Source organism: Pristis pectinata, chromosome 4 (genome assembly GCF_009764475.1).
Source record: "Pristis pectinata isolate sPriPec2 chromosome 4, sPriPec2.1.pri, whole genome shotgun sequence".
In the NCBI taxonomy this organism is placed as follows: Eukaryota; Metazoa; Chordata; class Chondrichthyes; order Rhinopristiformes; family Pristidae; genus Pristis; species Pristis pectinata.
The window spans coordinates 67462008-67488040 of NC_067408.1; the positions used below are offsets into that span (position 1 = coordinate 67462008).

Sequence of the window (26033 nt, forward strand, 5' to 3'; positions counted from 1 at the left end):
ATTTATGCAGATTTGGATCAGGATGTGTGTTTAGTGGTGTATTGTGAAATTGTGAAGGTACCTTGAGATTAACTTCACTGTGCAAGGGGATTTGTATAATTCCCAGCACAAGGGTCTGACCATATTTGTCTGTTGTATGTAAAGTAACACTCTCTTGAATGGTCTCAAACTACAGCAAATATATTTTCCTTGGTGGTGTAGGAGGGATCAATAATAACCTTGATGATGCAGAACCAAGGCGATCTGATGTTTTTAATCAATTCTCGGAATGTTGGTACTGCAATGTTTAAAAAAAGTGGTCAATATTTGTCCATCCATAATTGCCTTTGAGCGAGTATGAGGAGCTGCTGCCTTGAACTGCTCATGCTTAATGCAATGAACTACCGTGGAGAAGCTCATGGAAGCTAAGGAGTTCAGGGAAGAGGACAGTGATGTCCTGAAACATTTCAATATATCAACAGAAGAAGTGTTGGCAGTCTTGAGGCACATAAAGGTGGATACATTCCCAGAGCCTGACCAATTGTACCCTACGGTGTTGTGGGAAGTAAGGGAAGAAATTGCTGGGGCCCTGGCAGAGACTACTGTATCTTCCTTAGCCATAGGTGTTTGTACTGTTGTGTGAAATCGTTCTTTACTGTCTTAAGGATCAAGGACTCTGGACATGAGCTTTGTAGACCAAAACTAGTTTAATCACAAAGGCAAACGTGGGACAGAATGGATGGGAACAGACACACACTCATACACATGCAGGATACCATGAACACGAGAGGGGATCGTAACTAGTTTAGGATTTTCTCTCTCTCTCTTTCTCTCTCTCTCTCTCTCTCTCTCTCTCTCTCTCTCTCTCTCTCTCTCTCTCTCTCTCTTTCACTCACTCACTCACTCACTCACACACACACACAAAAGCATACACACACAAGCACAAGCACACAGTAACAATGTACAACCTCAGGATATAACCCTTCACTGCCTGATCCACACTAGCATTGGCTCTAATACTATCCGGAGTCTGAGTGGAATGCTCCCAGACCATGAGGTGATGCACTCTTACCAGTGCAATCTCTGCAGCATTGTCTCACTACTCCTGGGGTTGTCAAAAGAGGAAGGGCTAGGGGATGCAGCCCTTTTTATGGTGCTAGGAGGCTGGGTAGAGCCTCACTGTTGTGATTTAAATGAGCCAATGGTGTGGGAATCAAAGACAAAGGTTCCTGCCACAGCCAATGGTCAGGCAAGTTCAGAGGCAAAAGGTACTCCCACACCTGAGGGGTGGGTGGAGCCGCACCTTGATTGACAGTAGTATCACTTCCAATCAGAGGAGCAATGCTGTCCTCTGGTCAGCGGGGGTCATTGTCGTTACTGTCACGTGACAGCCATGTGGATTTCTCACAACATGTACTGAAAGACTGGAGGGTGGCTAATGTTGTGCCTTTATTTAAGGAGAGCTGCAAGGACAAGCCTGGAAACTGCAGGCTGGTGTGCATAACATCAGTGGTGGGAAAGTTAAATGGAGGGGATTCTGAGAGGCAGGATCTACTAACAGTTGGAAAGGTAAGGACTGATCAGGGATAGTCAGCATGGCTTTGCGTGTGGGAAATCATGTAAAATTAATTGTGTTTAATTAATTGTGTTGATTTAATTGAGTTTTTAGAAGAGGTGACCAAAGGGATTGACGAAGGCAGGGAAGTAGACGTTGTCTACGTGGACTTCAACTTTGACCAGGTCTCACGTGGTAGGCTGGCCTGGAAGATGAGATCACATGGGATCTAGGGTGAGCTGGTCAGTTGGATTCAAAATTATCTCGGTTGTAGGAGGCAGAGGGTGGGGTCGTTTTTCAGTCTGGAGGCCTGTGACCAGTGGTGTGCCACAGGGATCAGCACTGGGTCAACTGTTGTTTGTCATGTATATTAATGACTTGGATGAGAATGTAAGTAGCATGATTAGTAAGTTTGTGGATGACACCAAAATTGGTGATGTGGTGGACAGTGAAGAAGGTTGTATAAGGTTACAGCAGGATATAGATCAACTGGCAAAATGGGCAAAGAAGTGGCAGATGGAATTTATCTTGGAGAAGGGCGAAGTGATGCATTTTGGGAAGTTAAACCAGAGCAGGACTTGCACAGTAAACGACAGGGCCCTGGGTGTGTTGTGGGACACGGAGACCCAGTGGTACAAGTACATAGTTCTCTGAACGTGCCGATACTAGCTGCAGCACTGTACCCACTCATATTTTAGTCCGAACTTCTTTGTACCCTTCACACATACCTGGAAGAGTTTTAGCTTTAAGGACTGGTAATAGGAGGCTTGTAAGAGCCAAACAATGTCTTTTCTTTCAATCTGCCGATATTTCCCCCTCATCTCTAAGAGATCAAGGGAGTGAGATTAAATTCTGTGCAGGTTAACAAAGGCGAAAGAATGTTAAAAATTTCTTCTGCGTGGACTGATTTATAACCAAATAGATCTGAAATACAGCCTCTGGCAGGTGGGCCCAAAGGGTAAGGTCCCATCCACAGTTAATGTATGTTAATAAATCAAATAGGCTGCCCGTCCTCTGAGAACCTCATTATTGGAAGCTAACTCAAGTTCAGGGAGAACAAAGGCTGAGATAGAGAAGCTGGCCTGGTCTATGGCATTACGCAGAGATCCCCTTTTCTTTCTAGAATGACCAAATGGGATAAGTACTGTTCCTCATGGTATGAGTGGGAGGAGGGGGTGTGGTGGAAGATTGTTTTAGACAGTGGCCGACTGACTCACTGTCTGAGGTTGCTCCCTTATAGTTTCAAGGGTCAATTCGAAGGCGAGATCACCTCGAGTTGCCGATCCTTTCTGATGCTGTGCTGAATCAGCAGGGAATGTTTAGCATTGCTGACGGTAACGCTTCCCTCAAAGGACAAGTCTAATCACAGGCTTTATTTTAATTCAGTGCTGTCATATCTTGGGCCTGCTGCTTTATGCTCCAGGATGAACCACCTCGAGTTTCAAAATCCTCAGAAGTTTGAACCGAGTCAGTCGTTGATTATTTTGCATCGGTCTCTCCAAAGTTTCCATGTTTTGCTCCTCCTGCAACTATTAGTGCACTCCCGGAGACCCATCACAAGTACTGGGATATTCCCTGGAATCCACTGTGGTTGATTTCAAGACACAGTGTAAGCTATCTGGCGGAAGCCTGTTATTCTCCGGCAAGTTTCATTCGTGCATGATGATAGAAATAAGAGTGCACAAAGGAGACAATGCCAAAGTGAATTCTTCAGGCACTGCTCATGCATGTAGTTGTCTTGCCTTTAGGTAAAAGTCTGACCACCTTAAACTCTGAGGTCTTGTGGAATCCTCCCAAGGTCTCCTCCCCAATTAACATTAGTAGAGATTGGTTTGAAAAACTATGATTTAAAGAACTACTGTGTATTCTATGTTTCATTTTAATGCAACAAACTGAAAGTATGGCACACTGACACAGTTAAAAGAACTGATGCTCCACAGCTTCAGCAACCCAGGTTCAATCCCAACCTCTGGTGCATCTGTGTGGAGTTTGCACCAAGTGGATTTTCCCTGGATGCTCCGGTTTCCTCCCACATCCCAAAGACATGCAGGTTAGTGGCTTAATTGGCCACTGTAAATTGCCTCTATTATTTAGATGTGGTAAAATCTGGGGGCAGTTGACAGGAATGTGGGGAGAATAAAAAATGGGATTAGTGGAAAATTGGTGTAAACAGGTGCTTGAAGGTCAGCAAGGGCATGGTGGGCCAAAGGGCCTGTTTGCATGCTGTATGATTCTAAAACTGCACAACGTGTGCTTGAAATATTTTAAGTGGATTCTTCCACCCTTTAGATAAGCTTGCACTTTTCAATGTTAACATCTGCACCTTGTTCTAACTGCCACATTTACCCAATTGACCTGGGTCACCCGATCAGATATTCTCTTTGTCCTATCTATCACCTCCTCTGCAACTTAACATCACTTTTTTTTAATCTCTCTTTCCCAGTGCTGATGAAGGGTCCCACATCTGAATCGTTATCTCTGTTTCTCTCTCCACAGATGCTGCCTGAGCTGCTGAGTGTTTCCAGCACTTTGTTTTTATTTCAGATTTCCAGCATCTATAGTTTTTAAAAAAAAATTATTTAATATCTGTGCATTTGGGTTTGTGTCGGGTTTTGTCGGTTCCACTCTTGTGAGGCGCACCGGAACATTTCTCTTCATCAAGGATGAGATTTAGTTCTTCCCAAGTTGTTGCTGCTTTTTAAAAAGAGAATTTTTCATCCTGTTTCTCCCTGCTCTAGCCTCTTAGAAGGAAGGAGCATCATGGGCCAAAACTTTCCATTCCATTTTTCCTTGTGAAGGAGTCTATTTCAGTCCATTAAACTCACATCATTGTTATGTGAGGCCCATGGGCTCAGATGGTGTACCACAGATTCAACCCAAGGGACTGTATGCATACAGGTACACACTAGACCTTTCCTGTGAGATCACCTGCTAATGTGGATTGGGGTGCTTCCCCACTCGTGAATTTCCCTGTTCTCTTGCCTCCCACATGTCATTACCAATCATGCCTTTAGCTGCCTAGATCCCCTCTCTAGTGTCCCTCCTCCTTTGGCCGGGTTTGTTATGTCCTTACGTGGCTTGGGGCTTGACATTGCACTTATGAAGTGCCTTTGGATTATTACCTACACTAAAGATGTCATATTAATCCAAGTTGCTGCTGGTTGGTTCAAAGTCAAAGTAGAGTTTATTGTCATATGCACAAGTACATGTATGCACAGATGCAATGTAAAACTTACTTGCAGCAGCATCGCAGGAATATGGCATCATATAAGCAGCATTCACTAGAAAAGCATAAACTAAACATAAATTAAACAATGTTTACAAGAAAGAACACAATTAGAACAAAAGAAACAAAGTCTGTTTTAGTGCAGAGTGATCAAAGTAGTCATAGTGTTGCTAAACATTAGTGATTAGGGTTGTGCTGATTGGTTCAAGAACTGAATGGTTGAAGGGAAGTAGCTGATTTTGAATCTGTTGGTGTGGGACTTCAGGCTTCTGTGCCTACTGCCTGATGGAAGCTGCTAGAAGATGGCATGGCCTGGATGGTGAGGATCTTTGATGATGGAAGTTGCCTCCTTGAGGCATTGCCTCCTGTTGACGGTGAGGAGGGATGTGCCTGTGACGTATTGGGCAGAGTCCACTGTTTTCTGCAGCTTCTTGCCTTCCTGTGCATTTGAATTGCCATGCCAGACCATGATGCAACTTGTCAGGATACTTTCATCTGTAGAAGTTTCAATTGCAAAAGTACTCTTTCCAGCAAGATACTGGACCACATTTGGTTGGGGCTACTTTGAGGTATTGTCCATGCAAGCTTTGAAAGAACTAAATTTAATATATTTTTTATTTTGATTCTTTAGGTCTGTCAACTCACTTAAGAAGGTTGTTTGTTTCAGTGCTTTATTGTGTGTTACCCTTCTGATGGGAACCACATGGAGGTCAGCTGATCATTGCCTACAGAAGATCAGCCTTCCTGTTGGTTCTTTTCAAGCCACTGAAATCTGGTTCAGCGAAAAGGACTTTGCATGATTAAATTTATTCATCTTTATTTTGCACTCCAATTGTTATTTCATTTGGTCCTTTCTTTAGACAATGTGCTTCTTCATAGCCTCCACAGCCCTTAAGGAGCACAATGTGCATTTAAAAAATAATTGCTTATTTCGAGGGGCTGGATTACTTTGGACCCTTGAGACCTTGATCAGTCCTCAAAAATAAACCTTTTATTGAACCATTTCCATAAACAGAAGCACAAGTAAAATTGCAGCTTTGTTCCCATGCAAATACCCATATTGTAATCTGTTGTGATTGTGTTTAACTTGTTGACCCCTAATTCTATATACCAAATGCATGGTGGCAGTGCCAGACAACACGAGTTCTTTTGTTCTCAGCACCATATATATGGTTGAGCATTTTTCCAAAAAAAAATAACAGTGCAGCAATACCCTCAGCTTTAATTACTAAACTCCAGAATGTCCGTTTGTTCAGTGATTGTAAATGTTTTTTTTCTTAATATAGTTATTCGAAATCTCAATCAGGGTTTTGATTACCAAGATAGATCTGAAAATTCTTTCTACCAGCCAAAAATAGTGCTGACTCACCAAGAGGGGGAAAGTAATATGTACCATTGAAGTATTTTGTTTTTTTTCTTTCTCAGGATTGACCGTAAAATGTCAGATAGTCAAACCAACTATAAACTGGATGAAGCCCAGGAAATAATGAATGAGCTGAGAACCATCAAGAAATCAATTACTTTAGGAGAAAAGGAAAGGCAGGACCTTATTCAGGTAAGACTTTTCTCATTGTATAATGTCAAAGTTAGCAAATACCCAGATGTCTAAACCAATAAAGCAAACATGAGTTCAAATCCCACCATGGCAATTTGTGAATTAGAATACAATCTGTTTTTTTTTAATTCCAAGATGGTTTCTTTCTAAAAAAAAGTAAGTTGTCATAAAAACATAATTGGTTCACTAATGTTCTTTAAGTAACTTGAGTTCCACAAGAACTGTTTGGTCCTTAACTAAAGTGGTCCAGCAATCTACTTGGTTGGATAAGAGAAAGAAGATAGTTTACAACCACAGTCTCTGCAGAAGAAAAGCTAGGTTATAAGTGCCAGCTTTTCTAATAATGCTCCCATCCTGATAATGAACATTCTTTTAGAAAGTGACCTTATTTACTCATCCATTAATTCAGTATTTTAAGGTGAGTAATGGCACTATTGACAAGAAGGAGAAACAAGAAATTGAGGGTATGACTTGTAGTTTTCTTTTGAAACATGGGTTGAAAAACTGTGGCAACAACTATCTTCACTCTGCATTATTTGATTTAATGTTGCATGGAATTTAGTTGTATTAGGAACACAGGGCATCTTAATCCTACATCAGTGGGGCAGGGTTCATAGTCAGATGTGGCCACCCCAAGGTGACACGGGCTCCTGAAATGATTTTTGCATATCGTCAGACTGAGACCCTGTAAGATGACCGGAAGCTGGCTTGCTATCTTCCTTCAGTGCAAAAGGAAGTCCATTCACCCCATACCAGGTCCCAGCAGAGCAATCCCATCAGTCCTATTCCCTCTCATACTTTTCTGTATCCCTGCAATATGTTGCCTCTCACAAACCTATCAACACCTCTTCTTTGATTCTTTTGCCACATACCTATTCTAAGCGGGCCGCACAGTGGCACATCTAGTAGAGCCACTGCCTTACAGCGCCAGGGACCTCGATTCAAGTTTGACTTTGGTTGCTGTCTGTACTGAGTTTGTATATTCTCCCTGTGACCGTGTGGGTTTCCTCTGAGTGCTCTGGTTTCCTCCCGCATCCCAAAGATAAATGGGTCATTGGGCCTGGGACAGTGCCCTGAGGAACTTGTGCAGCGATATACTGGGTCTGGGGTAATTGACATCCAATAACCACAACCATCTCCTTTTGTATGACTCTATCCACTGGAGTGTTCTCCCCGTGATGTCCACTGACTTCACTTTCACTGGAGCTCCTTGATGCCACACTCAGTCACATTCTGCCTTGATGACAAGGGCATTCACTTTCATTTCACCTACAGAATTACAGGTCTTTGGTCTATGTTTGGGCCAAGGCAGTGATGAGATCTGGAGCCGAGTGGTCCTAGCAAATTCCAAACCAGTCATCAGTAAGTAGACCATTGGAGAGCAAGTAACACATGATGGTACATTTTGCTGACGTTTGAGCATAGACAGATTGGATGGTAATTACCTAGATTGGATTTGCCCTGCTTTTTGTGAACAGGATATACCTGGACAATTTTCTACATGTTGGGTGGGTGTCAGTGTTGTGACGATTCTGGAACAGCTTTGCTGCAGAGGTGGCTTGTTCTGGAGCGCAGGTCTTCAGTTCCACAGTGAGGGTGTTGTCTGGTTCTGTAGCCTTTGCTGCATCTATTACTTCTTGATATCACATGGACTAAATTGAATTAGTTGAAGACCAGCTTTTGTGATGGTGGGAATCTCAGGAGAGAGCCGCGATTGGTCATCATCTCAGCACTTCTGGCGCTGATCGTCCACAGCACCTCATGGATGTCCGTTTCTGGGAATCCAGATCTAAGTCTATCCTCTTCAGTACTTTCATAGTGCCACCCAACAGAATAGAGTGGGAAGGCTGGACTTTGACCACTGCACAGTCCTTCTGAAGTCATTTCTACCAATGTTGTCCTGTCCAGATGCATCTGCCACTGGACTGGCGAGGACAAGGTTCAAGTACACTAATCCCTTGCACTGGTTCATTTGATACCCGTGGTTGACCCAGCCTGGCAGCCAAGTCCTTTAAAAAGCAGCAAATGATAATTGTAGTCCAAAAACAGCAGTCAGTAAGATATTACTTAAGTCTCATAATGGTCCTGTGTTGCATAGTGGTTGTGATAATGTGCTTGATTTTCTAGCTCCATTTGAAAGGAATAAACATCATGCCTTGGCTTTTTTTTAAAGAACAATGATTTGGGCTCTCAGGACTGGGATATGCTGGCAGAATCCTCTGAACCTCGCCTAAGATCAGCAGTTGCATTGGACGCAATTCTGCTTCATTTTCCTTTAATTGCACTTTGGGATATTGTAAAATGTTATTTTCATGCAAAGGCTGTATTTTGAGAATATCTCCCAGTCTCTACCTTTTTGGTTTCTTGACATTCCTCACCACCCTCCTGTAATGTTGGACAGTAGTGAGATTGATAAAGTTGGCAAATTGACTCGCATCAGAACTTAGCCAACAGAGGATCAAGGGCCACACACCCCTTGCCTACAGATACATGTACATAGAACCTTGCGTCTTCATACGTTGAAGTTGTAAAATCCTGAATTGGCAATTGACCGTATCTTCTTGATACAAGGCGTTTTCACCAATCCTTCTGATGTAAAATGTGGGTTAACTTTCATAAAATGCAGCAGGCTATAACGTAGGAGAGACTGATGTGTTGTACAATTTTTATGCTTGAGGAGAAGGCCACTTGGCTCATCAAATCTACAGTTCTGTTGCAATCAGGAGGATAAAAGTGATGAAAAGAAAAGCTGGAGACTGGAAGATGGATGAAATTATTGGGGTACCTAAATGTGTGAATTCAGCTATGCTCAGAATATTGAGTGAATTTCTAGCAGGATGCAACTGTGTATGATATTTCACGATCTTGGCTTGTATTCCTTTGCGTGAGCCGAGAGCTGGGAACCCGTGGACTGTGGTGCCCTATTGGCAGTATCCATAGGGAAGCCAAACAGTCAGAAAATTCCCACAGCCAGAGCTCTGTTGAATGGGCAGCTCAGGTTTCCTGCGGGAATAACCCAATTACGAGCAATTCCAACCGCAGTTGGGTGCAGATCTCAGTGGGAGATGTGCCTTGATGAGTTCATAAATGTGATGTGGGCAGATGTAGAGAGGCCACGTTCTGTACTGCAGGAATCCAGTAAAAGTCAACTACTAAAACTAGTTCAAGGCCATTCAGGAAGCAAGGTAAGGGTCATCGACCTGAAATGTTAGTTGCTTTTCTCTCTCCACATACGTTGGAGTATTTTCAGCAGTCTCTGATTCTATTTCAAAGGTTTTTATACATTGGTTATGTACTACCTTATTATGACACACAAGAAGGTCTTTGGGCATGTGTCTGCTCTCAACAGAGTAATCCCAGCAAACCCATTCCCCCTCCTTGTACTTCCCTGTTGTCCTGCAATTTATTCTCCTTCACGTGCCCACCAACACCCCATTTGATTCTTTTGTCATTTACCTACATTAAGGAGTAATCTATAGTGGTCAATTAACCTACAGCATGTCGTTGGGATATGGAAGGAAAATGGAACACCCGAGGGAAGCCAAGGACACAGTGCCCAAAGTCAAAGTTGAATCTGGGTCTGTGGCAGCAGCACTAACTGCTGCACTACTGTACTGGCCCTAACCTTGGATTTGCTTTTGGACAGGTCGTGAATCAATTGAAAATTTTCTGGTTGTTACAGATTTCAGTGTGGTAAAGATATTGTGGGTCTGTGCATCAAGGAGGGTTAAATGATAATGAGCCGTAGATGAGTCATGAATGACACACTGAGATTGAGTGAGATGCTGACTCCTGTTCCAGTGTTTCTATATTATCCACTTATGAGTGGGATAAGTAGAGGAGACAGATTTAAGGTAGCTAACATAGAAACTAAAAGGGAAGAGAAGGAAAAATTATATTGCTCAATGCAATGTGGTCTGGAACGCACTCTCTGACAGTGCTTGCATTCAGCAGAAAAAGATGAAGGATTCTGTTAAAAGAATAGGGAAGTGAAACTGATTGAACAGCTCTTTCAAATAGCTGGCACAGGTACAATGGACTGAATGGCATCCCTTGTTGCATAATTCCAGTATAAAAGAAACTAGATAGGTGAGCATTTGGCTTTATTTGTTAGAGGTACTTCCCAGGGATCTTGTTGCAATTGAGGCAGTGATTGTCACTCATTGGACCGTGATTTATTTATTATTAGGAAAAAATGTTCTGTGATTAGATGGGAATATTGGTAGGTATTTCCTTCATTTTGATCTTCAGACTTTCATTTTACAAGCTGATGCACCACTCCATTTGCCAGAAACAACAGGACCCTTCTTCTGGCCAAGTCCCCCCAGTTTTAACCCTGCTGTCACAGAAGGTTGGGGGAAGGGGGGAGGGGCTTACCACCTGGTGTCCACAGTCACTACACACCACCCATGCTGATACATAAAATAAAGCAATTAACCAATGTTACTGTCTGTGTAGCATCTTACATTTCTCATATCGTGCAGTGTTTTCTTACAGCATGGAAGGAGACCATTTGGCCCATCGCGGCTCTTGTAGCATACCCCTCAGTCCCATTCCCTACTTCTGCAGCCATTTGTAAATGAGAAGTAATGGACAGGATGTACTTCAGTCAACAACGTCTGGGTCATTGTCCTCATCACAGTCAGTGACACAGCCCCTCGAAGTCTACTATTTTCTCAGATTTTCTTAAGGTATACGAGGCCATTTGGCCAATTGAATCTGTGCTGCCTCTCACAGCATAGAACATAGAACAGCACAGGAACAGACCCTTCGGCCCATGATGTCTGTGCCGAACCTGAAGCCAAATTAAACTAAATCTCTTCAATCAATTAATCAATCCCATCCCCCACTTATTTCCCTGAAACCTCATGTACCCATCAACTCCCCACTTTCCCCCTTCCCCACTCCAATTCCCCTGACACCAATCTACACCAGGAGTAATTTACAGTAGCCAGCTGACCAAAAAGCAGCAGGTCCAACCTGTCAGACTGTGCACAGACTTAGTGCACAACATGCTTGAGTAAAATGGTTGAAACTGCTCATCTAAAATGTTCAAAACTGTAATAAATGTGAAATTGCAATGGTTCCTTTATGGGCGTCTCCTTGTTAGTTGCCATGCTTGAGCCAAGTTAAAATTTGTGTTTCTTTTGTGCTGCTCTTTAGAGCCTGGCCAGGCTAACAGATGAGTTCAGGAGTAGCTGTTGCATTGAGAACTCCCTGCAGGACCTCCAGCCGAATGCAGGCCTCTCCTCTGACTGTTTATCACGCCAGTTCTGCGAAGCAGGTTCACAGACTGACATCATCGGAGAGGTATGTTTTTGAAATGCTTAGACCTATTTATAAACCCTTTGGCTAACAGTGTTGTGATTTCAGTCTGCATTGACAGAATCCATGCTGCTTATGCACTCGCAGAAAGCAAAATTAAAAATCTGTGTTTCTAATTCCCTGACCACAGGGGCAGGTCGGCTAATGTCATTTTCATTTGGCCCTAGGATAAATTGCTCTGAGCATGGTCTAATAATACATCATCATCACCTTCCTGGGAAAATCCACTTTGGAATAAAACAAGTTAAAATTTACATCTGTTAAAATTTACAAAGCCTAGAGTTTCTGGGAATGATACCATTGTTGTTACTGCTGTAGGACTCTGGAGGCCTGGACAATAATAATGCAGCAAACACCAGTTCAGATCCCACTCTGGATTTTTTGGGAATTTTAATCCAGTCTTCAAAAATGTGGAAATAAAATTCCAACAGTGAAGTTGCAAAAGCCCCACTGGCTGGTTGACTTCTTTCTGGGGAAGGGAGCCTGTCAAGAAAGGGCATAATTACAAGAACACAATTAGAACAAAAAAAAAGTCCATTTTAGTGCAAGGTGATCAAAGTGGTCATAGTTTTGCTAAACTGTAGTGATTAGCATTGTGCCAGTTGGTTCAAGAACCGAATAGTTGAAGGGTAGTAGCTGTTCTTGAACCTGGTGGTGTGGGACTTCAAGCTTCTGTACCTCCTGCACAGCTTGGTGAATAGCATCAGAAAGTGTGAGTTTTTAAGAAGCCCACAAAAGAAAACTTGAATTTGTTGGCTTCTTAGAAACTCACACTTTCTGATGCTATGGAAGCTTAGGCCACATACCAAATCATTCTTAGACTTCCATAAAGATGAGGGTAAGAGTTTGTGGAATAAGGGTGTCATTGTGTTATTACACAAATCTGTACTGTAACAGAATTTGATGGTCAAAAGGATGCTAACAGCTGAGCATCAGTAGCTAAGGGGGATTTTGGGAGTAATCAGTGTGCAAAGAAAGGAGAATAGTGGAAGAATGGTGAAAGCAAAGAACTGAATGCTGATCGGATACCTTTCCGTGAGTGCAAACAGCTGGATCTTTTCTAATGGTCCTGTACGTGGAACGAGAAGCTGAGGAAGGGCGAGGAAGCATTGACTAGATGGTGTCAGGACTGACTTGTTGCAGAAGGGAATACAAGTGAAGTCTAGAAGAGACTAGTAAGTTAACAGTGGAGTGTGTTGCTTGATCATTTCTCTTGAACTGCTGGACCGGAGTTCAGACATAATGATAATTTATTTGCTCAAAGTTTTATTTATCATTTGATTACTTTAGAAGCCAATTTTTTTTTTGGAACAATTTGGTCTATTTTGAAAGATTTCATGATATGTAGAAGACATGTATTTTATTTTGGTGACTGATTTTATTGGTGGTTTGGTTCTGTGCTACTTGCTGTCTTCTACCAACCCATTTAATGAGTTCTGGTATAATGATAATCTTTTTCATTATTATATTACTTGAGTCATTGACCATTAATTCTCTGCCTAATAATATCTGTTGACGCACTCGATGGGTGAGGTTTTTCGTTATTGTAGAGGGCTTCATCCTATGCGTCTTCTCAATTTTTATATTTCAGTTTCCAATTTTCTAAAATGGGAAAAGAATTGTGCTTCACGCCTGGGTAAATGATTGGCAATCCATAGTGGTATCTATAGTTGACTATATGTGACTGGTGAATAAAATGCAAATTGATCTTTACCAAGCTGCTCAACTGTGGAATATGGCTCAGATGTTTCAAATTCTGCTGCTCATTGAGGAAGGGAAGATATCCTTTCCAAAAGTTGCTCATCGTCTTTGTTGTATATAAAAGATGTGCCCTCCACAGCTGAACTCTGAGACCAAGGCATTAATGCGAAGAGTGTAGCTTCTTGTGACGATGTATTGATCAGTTTTGCAACTGCGGAGGTGTGTGTGTGTGTGTGTTAATGGTAATGCTCTTTCAACTAAGCGGTCCCAGAAGGGCAGACATGTTATAATTAATTACATTTGAGGCACTTTGACCATGGATCTTAGATTTACCAATGCTTGGCCCTGATTAATGTATTCTTTACAGTTTTCATGTGGCGGGAGATCCAAGCTAGCTGACAAAGTTCGACTTAGCTGGCAGTATGAAGAAGCCAAGAAGAGGTATGTAACATTATATCTTCCAGACTGACCTTTGCCTATTGTCTCTCAATTCTCACCCGATGCTTTCTTTTTCTTCTTTTACCATATTTACTTAATGTACTATTCTATTAAGTTGTGTTTTTAACAAAGATGTTGCTGCATATTTGTTGGTTTTCTAGTTCTGTGCAGCCGAATGCATGGCAGTTAGTACATTGAGCTTAGTCACAATGCATTCTAGGCAAACCCCTGACAAAAGAGAGAAATGACCATTTCATCCTGTAGCTTGTAAAGGACCAACCTAGAACATTGAATATTGGTTGAAAGTACTCAACATACCTCTCGCAGTTCCTGTGACTCTTGCCTTCAGAGCACATGCATCTGTTCGGGAATGTAGCTCAAGGCTGTGCAGTAAAGTTCACTCCAGAGGTATTCCACTACATCACTGGACCTTAATTTTAGATTGTTTCCTTGCTCCCTTATCCATGAGAACAGGCGAATGTTAATCTGCACAAATCTTCTATTGAAGATGAAAAGCACTATGATGCCGGAGGAACTCAGCAGGCCAGGCAGCATCCATGGAAGCAGGTGGTCAACGTTTCTGGTCAGGACCCTTCTTCAGGACTGAAGATAGGAAAAGGGGAAGCCCAATATATAGGAGGGAAAAGCAGAGCAGTCATAGATGGACAAAAGAGTGGAGGTGGGGTGGGCACAACGTGGTGATAGGTAAATGCAGGTAAGAGATAGTGATAGGCAGGTGTGGGGGAGGAGGGGAGAGCAGATCCCCTGGGGGATGGGTCAAAGGTAAGGAGAGAAAAAAAAGGGGGGTAGAGAAAAGAGTGAGAGGCTAGGAAAGGGAAGAAAAAAAAAGCATGGTTGCAGGGGTGGGGGGAAGGGGTCTGGGATTACTTAAAGTAGGAGAATTCAATGTTCATGCTGTTAGGCTGCAAGGTTCCAAAATGGAAAATGAGGTGCTGTACCTCCAGTTTGCACTTGGAATTCTCCTGGCAGTGGAGGAGGCTGAGAACTGACATATCAGTGATGGAGTGGGAGAGGGAGTTGAAGTGACTGGCAACAGGGAGATGCAGATCGCGGTTACAGACAGAGAGCAGGTGTTCTGCGAAATGGTCACCTAGTCTGCGTTTGGCCTCACCAATGTAGAGGAGGCCACACTTGGAGCACCAAATGCATTAGGTGATATTAAGGGAGGCGCAAGTAAACCTCTGTCTCACCTGAAAGGACTGTTTAGGTTCCTGGATGGAGGTGGTGTAGGAGCAGGTGTTGCACCTATGGCAGGGGCAGTGGAAAGTCCCCGGGGTGGGAGCCGGATGGGTGGGGAGAGGGGAGTGAACGAGGGAGTCGCGGAGAGAGTGGTCCCTGCGAAATGCAGAAAGGGGTGGGGAGAGGAAGATATGCTTGGTAGTGGGGTCCTGTTGGAGATGGCGTAAGTGGCAGAGAATGATGTGTTGGATACTTAGGCTAGTAGGATGAAATGTGAGGGCAAGGGGGACCCTATCCCTGTTGAGTCTTGGAGGGGTAGGAGTGAGAGCAGAGGTGCGGGAAATGGCAGAGATGCGGGTGCGAACTCTCTCGACCACAGTCGGGGGGAAGCCCCAGTTAGGAAAGAAGTTTTGTCTTTAATGCAGAATATACCTTGTGTTCCTTCCTCAGATCCCTGAGGAAATAATTGTCATTTGGTTAACATTATCCTATGGAGAAGATTTGGGAAGGTGGTCCCACCTACAAGTGGCTGGTGTCACACCCATTATGGTTGACCCTTAACTGCCCTCTGAACTAGACAAGGACGTACCAATACCCATTGCCCATGGTTCAAGGAGAACCAACACCATCTGCCCCTTGGGGCAGCTAGGGATGGGCAATAAATGCAGGCCTAGATAGTGACTGCATCACAAATATACCATGTTGGCCTATTGGTGAGGGCACCAGGCCAATGTTGTTAATCGTTGATATCAGTGAAGTGTGTTTAATAGTTATTCTGCCCCTCTGATGTCATTGGGGAGTTGTTGCTAATGTGCCCAGATGGTGGTGCTAGGTAGGCCAAGCAGTGATCCTTCAACGGACATTGTCTCCATTGGCTGATCATTGCAGAGTTTGTGAAAGGGCTTTGGACCTTCCCATAATGATAGAGTGGGGAAAAAGGTTAATGGAGAGGCTGGTGCCACAGGGTAAGGGTCTCTGGAGGTTGGCGAGTAGGTTTGTGGCTGGGGTTTGAGTGGGATGGGGGCAGGAGGTAGCGGGTGTTGTTGGTGGTATGATTGTCTGACAGTATCAGTTGGGCCCAGCATGGGGCTTAAGGGATGGGGAGAGGGGAGGCACCTGACATGGGCATTGAGGTCAGAAGGCAGGGGCTATGTCTCGGCAAAGTCTGGGCCTCAGGCAGTAGTGGTGATCTGAGGCAAGATTAGAGAGAGTGTAGGGTTGGTTCTCTGTGGGGGTGGGAGATGCAAAGCTCGAAGTTATGTTTGGACTTGCATGGTTCCTGCAGTTAAAAAGCGAAGTTACCCCAGAGTGCTCATGGATGACTGCTGCATGGTACCATGCACCATGGTATAGTTCCCATGCTATACCATGAGACACCATGGTATAGTTTCATCTGCAACGTTCAGAGACTGTTGTATGGGCATGACTTCATCTCCGGTAGAATGACACAGAAATCATATCAGGCATATGGCAGTGAATCACTCCAAGAGCTGTCCAGTCAGACTTTGTGGAGTAATATGAAACAGTCTGGAATTGGTTGTTATGTTTCACTTTCATAACACTGAAACAAACAATATTAACTAAATTGAATTTCACCGTGCCTGTATCATTTTGTTGGAGAATTTATGGAATACCAGTTCAATACATTTAAACAGATTACGTGATCTTCCCGCAGGCAGTAAGGTTGAGCATTGAATTATGTGCCTTTTATAGGGAGAAAATATTGATGTGACCTTTCCATATTGTACTAAGCCACATCTCAAAGGTCTAATTTTATATCAGCTTATGGGGCATCTTTTTTCTTAGGGGTGGTGTGTGTTCCATAGTCTACTGAAGGCACTGACTCTTTCTGCAACAAGAGTTTACCTTTCTGCCTGTGTGTTTTCTCATGTAACCAAAATTTGGGTCTGAATCAGGTTGGTGAGTACCTGCAGGCTATTGAACTCTGTGACAATCTCAGCTGAGCTGGATTTGGGAGTCATCCATTGTCCGTGTGGATCTGAAGCCAGGAGTTTCCTGGGCTTGCGAGGCTCAGTGTTGCACTGGTGAGTGTCTACACCCACCTGCTTAAAAAGCAGCAGGATACTTTGGATGACCTATTTCGATTTCTATTTGTTACTGAAATAGTGCTGAATAGAATTATAGAGCTTTGCAGCATGGAAACTGGCCCAATGGGTCCATGCCGACCATCAACCATACATTTACTCCAATCCTGCATTAATCCCACTTTTTATTCCCTCCACATTCTTAGCAACTCCTTCCAGATTCTCCCACTCACCTAATCCTAGGGGCAATTTACAGTGGTCAATTAATCTACTGACCTGCACATCTTTGAGATGTGGGAGGAAACTTGTGCAGTCATGGGGATAATGTGCAAGCTCCATGCAAACAGTATCCATGGTGAGGATTGAACCCGGCTCTCCTTGGTGCCGTGGGGCAGTGGCTCTCCTTGGGGGCAGTGGCTGTCCTTGGCGTTGTGCCACCAATGGGTTGATCCTGGGTGGAATGACTGTGCTGGTGATGGGAATGTGGTGCTCGTCTTTTTGGTGTGGGGAAAGCTGCAGAGGACACCACATACTAATGGACCCAAATCCCAGAAAAGAATGAATCACTTCAACCAGAAAGCAACAGCATCAAAATAAATGCTGTTCCATAGGCTTGGTTTATAGACCAACTCTCTTGCCCTCAGAGCCATGCCTGTGCTGTACAGTGTGAAAAATGATTCCATTCCCTAGTAATGATCGTCATTACTCAGCAAATTCACCAAATTATAGCAAGTTAGGGATTGGCATCTTGGTGAATATCCCAGTGGGGTTAAAAGACAAACTGTTTGCCCTTTCTCTTGCCTGGATAACTGCTTTGAAAAGATGCGGCGTTGTGCTGGAGGGAAGTTTCAATGTTGTGTGTGGTTAAATGTATTGAATGCATTGCCGTAGCTGTTATCTTTGTGGTCACATTCTTCATTTATCATGCATTCCTGTCCTCAGCTTGTTGGTATTACTGAAGAGCCTTTGTGTTTACATGCAATGCAGTTTTTTTTCTTGCTTCAGCTCTCTGTGGCTGGCATCAATCCTCTGAGTTGGTTCCAGCATTCTGTGGGTGAGAGAATTTGCTGCGTTGTACTAATTCTTTCACAAAAAAAATCATTCCTGTAACTCTTCAGCTGATAGAAGCAATTTTTGGTTTCCTGGTAGGTTTGCCATATTAACTTCTGAAGGTTTAACTGTACTGTGTGTCAGGAGGGATGTAGACTGGTGTCCATTTGTTTGGAATTTTGATTTTGTTTCAAAGAAATATTTTTTTTAAGATGGCAATACTTAATATGAAGGTAATGCATGAAACAGAGAAAATACTAAAACCGCAGAGCCCGTAAATCTGACAACTATTTGGAAACTGTATTGAGTATACAGGTTGAAGACTTGAATTTAAACAGCGTTGTTCACAATCTTGGGGCATCCTGATGTGCTTTATCGTCACTTTTGAAGTGTAGTCACTATCATAATGTAGGAAGTTAATTCTAAGTAATGTGCAGTTTAGTGTGGGTGCTGGGACTCGCTGGACAGTAAGCTGGTTTCCTTTTGAGGATCTCAAAAACCAACGTGTTGGATTGTCAAAACGAAGAGCAAACTAATCAACACACCATTTTTTGACTTAAGATCTCATCAACTGTCTCAGATCCCCAGAAGGCATTGAGAAATTAATATTATGGGAATATTGCTGTATTACAATAGTGACTGAGTCCAAAAGAAGCACTCCCATCAATTATAGGGCAATTTGAACCAACAAAATTGTGAAAGGTGCCACTTGTATCCACTTCATTCTGTCTTTGCATAGATTGTGTAATGGGTGGGTATATTGGTATTCATTATGTGACTAGTGGATGTGTATTCATTATGTACAGTGGCACAGCATGTGGTGCTGCTGCCTCACAGCTCGTTACCCTGGCTCAATCTTTGTGACATTTGCATGTTCCCCGTGACTGCGTGGGTTTCCTCTGGGTGTTCGGGTTTCCTCCCACATCCCAAAGATGTACTGGTTGGTAGGTTAATTATCTACTGTAAGTTGTCCCTAGTGTAGGTGGCCTGCAGGAGAATTGGAGGGAGTTGATATTCATTTGAAAGAGAATAGGTTGGAGGGAAATAAGTGGGGGAATATGATGGATGGAGTGACTCTGAGCCAGCACAGACTTGATGAGTCAAATGGCCTCCTATGTTGTAAGGAAATAAGAGAAAATAACAGTGAGGGATTTTGCAACTTATTTATGGCAAGGATGACGTCCCAGGCATACTTAGCTTCAGTACATTCAGTCCATTATCTATATCTCTTACTATATCTCTTGGCTGTAGAGGCAACATCTTGGCACTTTTGTTCCATTTCTGCAGAGCACGTATGTAACAAAGTCAGCACTCGTATCAGACCTCCAGCCCTTCCAGCATATCTTGTGGCCCTGACGTAATGTGCCAACGTTTGGTTTCAAATACGACTGTGTAATCACGGGGAAGGCTCATTAGACGAAAGGTTTCAAGGCGATAAATGTAATAAATCTTCCTGATTAGTGTTGGCAGAAATGTGAGCATTATTTGCCAGAATCAAAACAAACGTAGGCACCACCTACTGGCCATATAAAGTTAGTGCCCTTGGACTGTGTTATCCCTTAAGCAACACAGCAAGGTTCAGGACTGAGACAAGTCCAGTGACCCTAATTCGCCACTGCTTCAAATGCCTATCCTATTTTCTGCTGAAATTCAGTATTGAATGCAGTAGGTCTTGATTTTGTACAAGGGTGTAAATAATAAGTTGCATCTCTCAAATCCTTTCCCAGGCTTCAGTACTACCTACCCTTTGAGGAGGGCTAAACTGGACACAATATTCTAAATGATGCTGGATTAAGATCTGGTGTGAGGACAGTAATGATTGGGTTAGCAGTTAATTACCTTGCTTTTGCTCCCGGTTAATGATGTTTCCGGCCTCTGAAGCCTGCAGAATTGCTTAACGCTCCTGAACCAGTCAGGATGCATTGGCCCCAAGTACGTGGTGGTGTAGTGATTCTGTTGTCCTCCCTCTTTTCTCCCCCCCACCTGCCCCCTTCACAGAGTTTCCAGTATCCAGCTGCAGCTTGCTCAGCTGGACAACGAGACGTGGCCAGGATGGGCCGAGGCCGATTGGGACAGGCTCCAGCTGATCAGAGAGAAGGAGGCCCTGCTCCAGGAGCTGCAGCTCATCAGCCAACAGAAGCGCCTGCCTGAGGAACTAGCTCGGCTTGAGGCCGAGCGCCAGCGACTGGAGGACGACATCCACCGTGCACAAGCCATTCCCTGCCAGCAGTTCGCTGAAAGGTTTGCATTTCATTGGTTTGTTTGCAATGCATTTTTTAACTAGCAAATATAATCTAAAGCACCTTTAAGTTCTTTGTTAAACTGTGCAGTGGTACCTGATGCTGAATGGTCATCATATTGTTCTGGCCTGATCTTTGTCTGGTGCATCTCATGCTTCTCCCTATGGGCCATGCATTGACCTCCATTGCAGTGCACTCTGTTACGTGATATAAAGGGGTGTTGGCTTGATCCATGGTTTCCACGTATGCAGGAGACTGTCTTCTGTGTCCTTGGTTGGGTGGCAGCATTGCCACATATATCATCAGGTAGTGGCTTCGATTCCACTCGAGCACAAAACTTAGGCTACAAGGGGAATGTGCTATACAAAGTTGATGTTTTTCCTGATGTCCCAACCAGAATTTATTCCATTATCAGACGTAAGTATTTTGAGAGATTGCTACTTGCAAGTCATCTGCTCCATTGCCCCTTTGCCAGTCACTTCAACTCCCCCCTCCCACACTATCACTGATATGTCAGTCCTCGGCCTCCTCCATTGCCAGCGGAATTCCAAGCACAAACCGGAGGAACAGCACCTCATTTGCCATCTTGGAAGCTTGCAGCCTAACAGCATGAGCATTGAATTCTCCCACTTTAAGTAATTCCCACCCCCCTCCCTCACAACCCCTTCCCTCCCGCAACATGCTTCTTCTCTTCTTCCCTCTCCTTGCCTGTCTCTCTTTTTTTTTATATACCCCCATTTTTTCCTTTCTCTCCTTACCTTTGACCTACCCCCTGGTGGATCTGCTCTCCCCTCCTCCCCCGCACCTGCCTATCACTATCTCTGATCTGCATCTACCTATTACCACCTTGTGCCCACCCCGCCTCCCCTCTTTTGTCCACCTATCACTGCTCTGCTTTTCCCTGCTATATATTGGGCTTCCCCTTTTCCTATCTTCAGTCCTGAAGAAGGATCCTGACCCGAAACAACATTGACTGCCTGCTTTTCTCCATGGATGCTGCCTGTTCTGCTGAGTTTTTCCAGCATCATAGTGTTTTTCATCTGCCCCATTCACTGCATTACAAATGTGGCATTACTTTAGTGAATTTCATTCTCAATAAAGTGCTCTGGGACGATATGGAATGGTGAAAGGAACTAAATAAATCCAAGTTGTCGCCTTCCATTTTCTGTTGCATCCTGATAATCTTGTCTGGCTTTGCTGGTGACAGCTGAGGTGGGTTAGAGTTAGCATGTAGCAGATTGTCCCTATCGTTCTAGTCAACGGTGACATTTAAAGGTTGCCAGGGTCACTGATCTGATGAAATGGTTTTATTTAACACCTGCCTGTTGTTTGTTCTGCTCAGTCTCTGCAAGAGATTTTTGAAAAGGCTTTGAGGAATCTGAAAACTATATTGTCCTGTTTTATCTATAGATACTAATTTTAGTGGAAGAAATTTGCACAATGTCAATAAATGTACTTCCATGTGTTCATTCATTTAACAACACAATACTTTGTCCAAGGGACTAAAGCACACACAGTGATCAAAACACATTTGCACATAACAAACTGCTGAAAGTTCTCATGCACACAAGAGCAAACGTGAACATTTGGAAGTGTCTGAGATAGTGTCGATGATTACTTGCTCCCACCCTGGTTCTGGGATGGTCGATGAGAACAATGTGGGACCCACGTGACTTGTGATGTTATTCTGCCATTTACAATGAGCTTCTGTGTGACAATGAATGGACTCGAGGTTCTCAGTGCCATCACAAACACACCTTTTCCATTTCAAGTCATTATAGGCTGTGGGTTCCCACGTGTTGGTGGGAAAGGTACAATCTTTCAATCGTTCATAAAGGATATAAGAAATAAAAGGAGTAGGTCATTCAGCACCTTGTGTCAGCTCTGCTGTTCAATAAAGTCTTGGCTGAAATTTGACCCCAGCTCCCTTTTCCTGCATTAACCTCAAAAGCCTAATTTCCTTAATATCTAAAAATTTGTTGATCCTTGTCCTGAGTATGTACAGCATCAATGCATCCAGGACCCTCTCAAGTAGTGAAGGACAAAAAATCATCGGCCCTTAGGGGAAGAAAGTTTGTAGAAAGTGGGAGCAGGAGTGGACCATCCAGTCCTTCCATCCTGATTTGATCACAGCTGATCATCCAAATTCAGTACCCTGTTCCAGTTTTCACCCCTTATCCCTTGATCCCTCTAGCCCTAGGAACAATATTTAACTCATTCTTGAATATATTTAATGATTTGGCTTCAGCTACTTTCTGTGTTAGAGAATTCTACAGTGGCGGGTCTTTTTCAGTTCTGAATGGCCAACGCCTTATTTTGAGACTGTGATACTTGTTCCTGTACACCCCAGCCAAAGAAGATGTCAGCTCTGCACCCACCCCTCAAGAAGTTTGTACATTTGCTCTGTCCACCTGGTAATCTCTTACTGTGATCGAGCTGGGAGCAGAGTGTCTGCTTCAGGAGTCTGGTGTTGGTCGTACAAGTGACGTGACCAGCCCAACAGAGCAGACTGAGTGTAATTAGGACCATGATTCAGGGAACATTGGCCTGGGACAGGAAGCTGAAGGATCGCGGCTGCCTGTTAGTCTATGAGCTTTGTGCCAGGTCTGAGCTCTTGATCCTCAAATGGTCAAAGACTACGGATGGACTGAAAGTGATAAATGAGATGATATTCTCACAGACGGCCAGATAACTCCCAACTCTCGGGAGCCATAGAGTGTCCACACATCTGGATTGTCCTGCTGTTCACCATAATTAACGCTGGACTTGGCTTCTCGACCAGAAGATACCAGGACTAGTTTGGTGAGGATAATCAGGAGAGCCAGGAGGTAAATAACCACAAGCACAACTCCACCATGCTCAAAGGGAAAGAAATGGCTCGACAGACACATCAGAGTTGAGATCCAACAGAAAACTCATGACCTAGAAAATAGATGGAATGCAGAAAGAGGGCAAGAGATCCATCAAACTGTGTACAGACCCTTCACTACTCTGAAGGTCATCTGTGGCCCAAATCCCCAACAGCCCACCCAACTGAGAGCCAAGAGTGGAGGTGAACTTGATTCCTGTACAGTGATTCTGTCCTTGACAGGAGTGTCCTTGGCTCCATCCCACAGTAGAGTATAAGGTCCAGCCTGACTGCCACCCAAACCCAACAAGAAATTGGGAAGGCCATATGTCAACTGTGAAACAACAAGGCCTCAGGAGCAAACTGTTTCCCTGCTGAAGTATTAACTTGGTAGTGCGGAACTTCTGTCCTAAATTTGCAATCTCACCGTTCGCATGTGGGAATAGTATATGTCGAGGGGCCACATAATGGGATCTCTTAACCAATAATCGTGTGTACTATTTGTTTGTCAATCAGAAATGATGTTTGACGTCTGGATTCCCAGCTAGGTGCATGGTTCTAGGGTATACTGTCCAATCTTGATTCTGGTTTTCAACTCCAGGTTTATCGAACATGGAACAGTACAGCACAGGAACTGGCCCTTCAGCCCATGATGCTGTGCCAAACTAATTAAACTAGTAATTAAATGCCTAACTAAACAAATCCTTCTGCCTACACAATGTCCATCTCTGGATGAATTTAAAAATAAAGTCTATTTGATTTTTAGACAGTCAGAAAAAAATTACAAAAAAAATTGAGAGCATTTCAGATGAAGAAATCTTGAGCAATGTAAGTGAAATTCCAGGATATATAATTAGTGTATATTAAATAACATTTATTAAGTGTTTCCTCAAATAACATCACCAGCAGCTAAGGAAATTAGATCTGTGTTCTTTGGATTTTTTGAAAAATAGGGCTGACCTTATTAAGACATACTGTATATGATCCTGAGAGGGTATGATGTTCAGATGTTTCCAAAGGTCTCAAACAAAGGAATGTAGCTTTATAGAACAGTAAAGCACAGGAATAGGCCCTTTGGCCCATGATGTTGTGCTGAACTAATTAAGCAAATGATGCCTAATTAAACCAATTCCTTCTGCCTGCACATGGTCCATATCCCTCATTCTCTGCATATTCATGTGCCTATCTAAGAGCCTCTTAAATGACTCTATCATATCTGCCTCCATCATCACCACCCCTGGCAGCGTACTTCAGGCACCCACCACTCTCTGTGTTTAAAACAAAAAACTTGTCCCACACATCTCCTTTGAATTTTCCACCTCTCACCTTAAAGGCATAGCCTCTAGTATGAGATATTTCGACCCTGGGAAAAAATTACCAGCTGTCTACCCAATGTATGTCTCTCATAATCTTATAAATGTCTATCAGATTCTATCATCATAGCAAATGTTTTCACTTGATTACATCTTGGGGAAATCTAAAATGTGAACTTGCAGATATCTGGGGATATTTAATGGCATCAGATATGAACCATGGAATATGAGTTTGTGCATGTGTTACATATTGTGTTCTATATCTTGGCAGCCTGTCCACACATGATGTTTCACTTCAATCTTGATGTTGCACGTTGTAGCTGTGTAATTTAGTGGTGGACTCCTGCAGAGAGACCGTAGGCAAGCAGCCTTTGAGCTGAGTGCAGGCTTCATGTGTGAGCATATGCAAATCATATAGTTACATGCAATCTTCCATTGCCCACGCCTCTCAGCTTCCAACATGATGCAAACCTAGTCTGTGGCAGTGGGCTTGGTGACTCCTATCTGGCCAAAATATTCAAAAGATTGATAAGAAATGGGGTGTTTGACTCGCTGTTCTACAGACACCTTCTCCCAGCTTACTTTATCAGCATATTCTAAACATCCTCTCCCCTAACCACCCTTTAAGGTTAATGCTGTGTGACTCATGGTTTTAAAATCTCTGTCTCCTCTGGGGGGGGGGGGGGGGGGGCGGGGGGACACGTGGACAGATGGAATGTTCTGTAAACAAACCAGGAACGCTGGAAGTGTGATGGATGTACTTTTGGTCAGGGAAGCAATGTTGAAGTGCCAAGCCATTAAGACTCAATTTCACAGTGTATTTTTTTAATTCTTTTCTTGTAGGATGCTATTGCAAGAAAAGAGAAGCTGTCTGCTGAGGCAGCTGGAGGAAGCTACACGTTTAACCACGTACTTGCACTCCCAGCTGAAGAGGTTAGCTGTTATGTTGTGCAGTATTGCTTGATAAACTGTGGATGGTATTGTTTAGAAACCAAGTCTGTTCATGGTATTTCTCATTGTGCTGTGAGGTATATGCATATGTTATCCATGTCTTTTGTGTGCATGCGTATTGGTTGTGGTCAAGAATAGATAGAGAATATGAAATAGAGAAGCCATTTAACAGCTGGAAATTATGGGTGACACAGTGGAGCAGCAGTTACTGCCACTAGGATCTGAATTTGATCCTGTAATCAGTGCAATCTGTGCAGAGCTTGCACATTCTCTCCATTACCAATTAGGGTTCCTCCCAATCCCAGAGCCATGTTGGTAGGCTTAATTGGCTACAGTAAATTAATTACTGTAATGTAATGGCAAAAAAAAACTCAAGGGGAGTTGATGGGCATGTGTGAGAAAGATTAAATTGCAGGGATACAGGGGAATAAGACTGGAATGGCTCTCCAGCACCATTCGGACGGGTGCCAGAGTGGCAGATTTTCCAGACTATTGGAAGTTATTCCTATTGACCCCTTTTTTTTAAAATGGTACGCAGTAGTATTATAAATTTTCCAGTGAACCTAGTGCATTTCAAAGGAGTACAGGAAAGGGGGTCCCAATGAGT

General features: G+C 43.4%; 1 protein-coding gene across 1 annotated transcript in view; it reads left to right on the forward strand.

Moving 5' to 3' along the window:
- wwc3 (WWC family member 3) overlaps positions 1–26033 on the forward strand; it is a 172183-nt gene that overhangs the window by 117180 nt on the left and 28970 nt on the right. The window contains exons 6-10 of the mRNA XM_052013860.1: positions 6186–6315; positions 11479–11625; positions 13709–13782; positions 20073–20315; positions 25319–25408. Of these exons, the coding sequence (XP_051869820.1) occupies positions 6186–6315; positions 11479–11625; positions 13709–13782; positions 20073–20315; positions 25319–25408 (684 nt within the window). The remainder of the gene's footprint in view (positions 1–6185; positions 6316–11478; positions 11626–13708; positions 13783–20072; positions 20316–25318; positions 25409–26033) is intronic.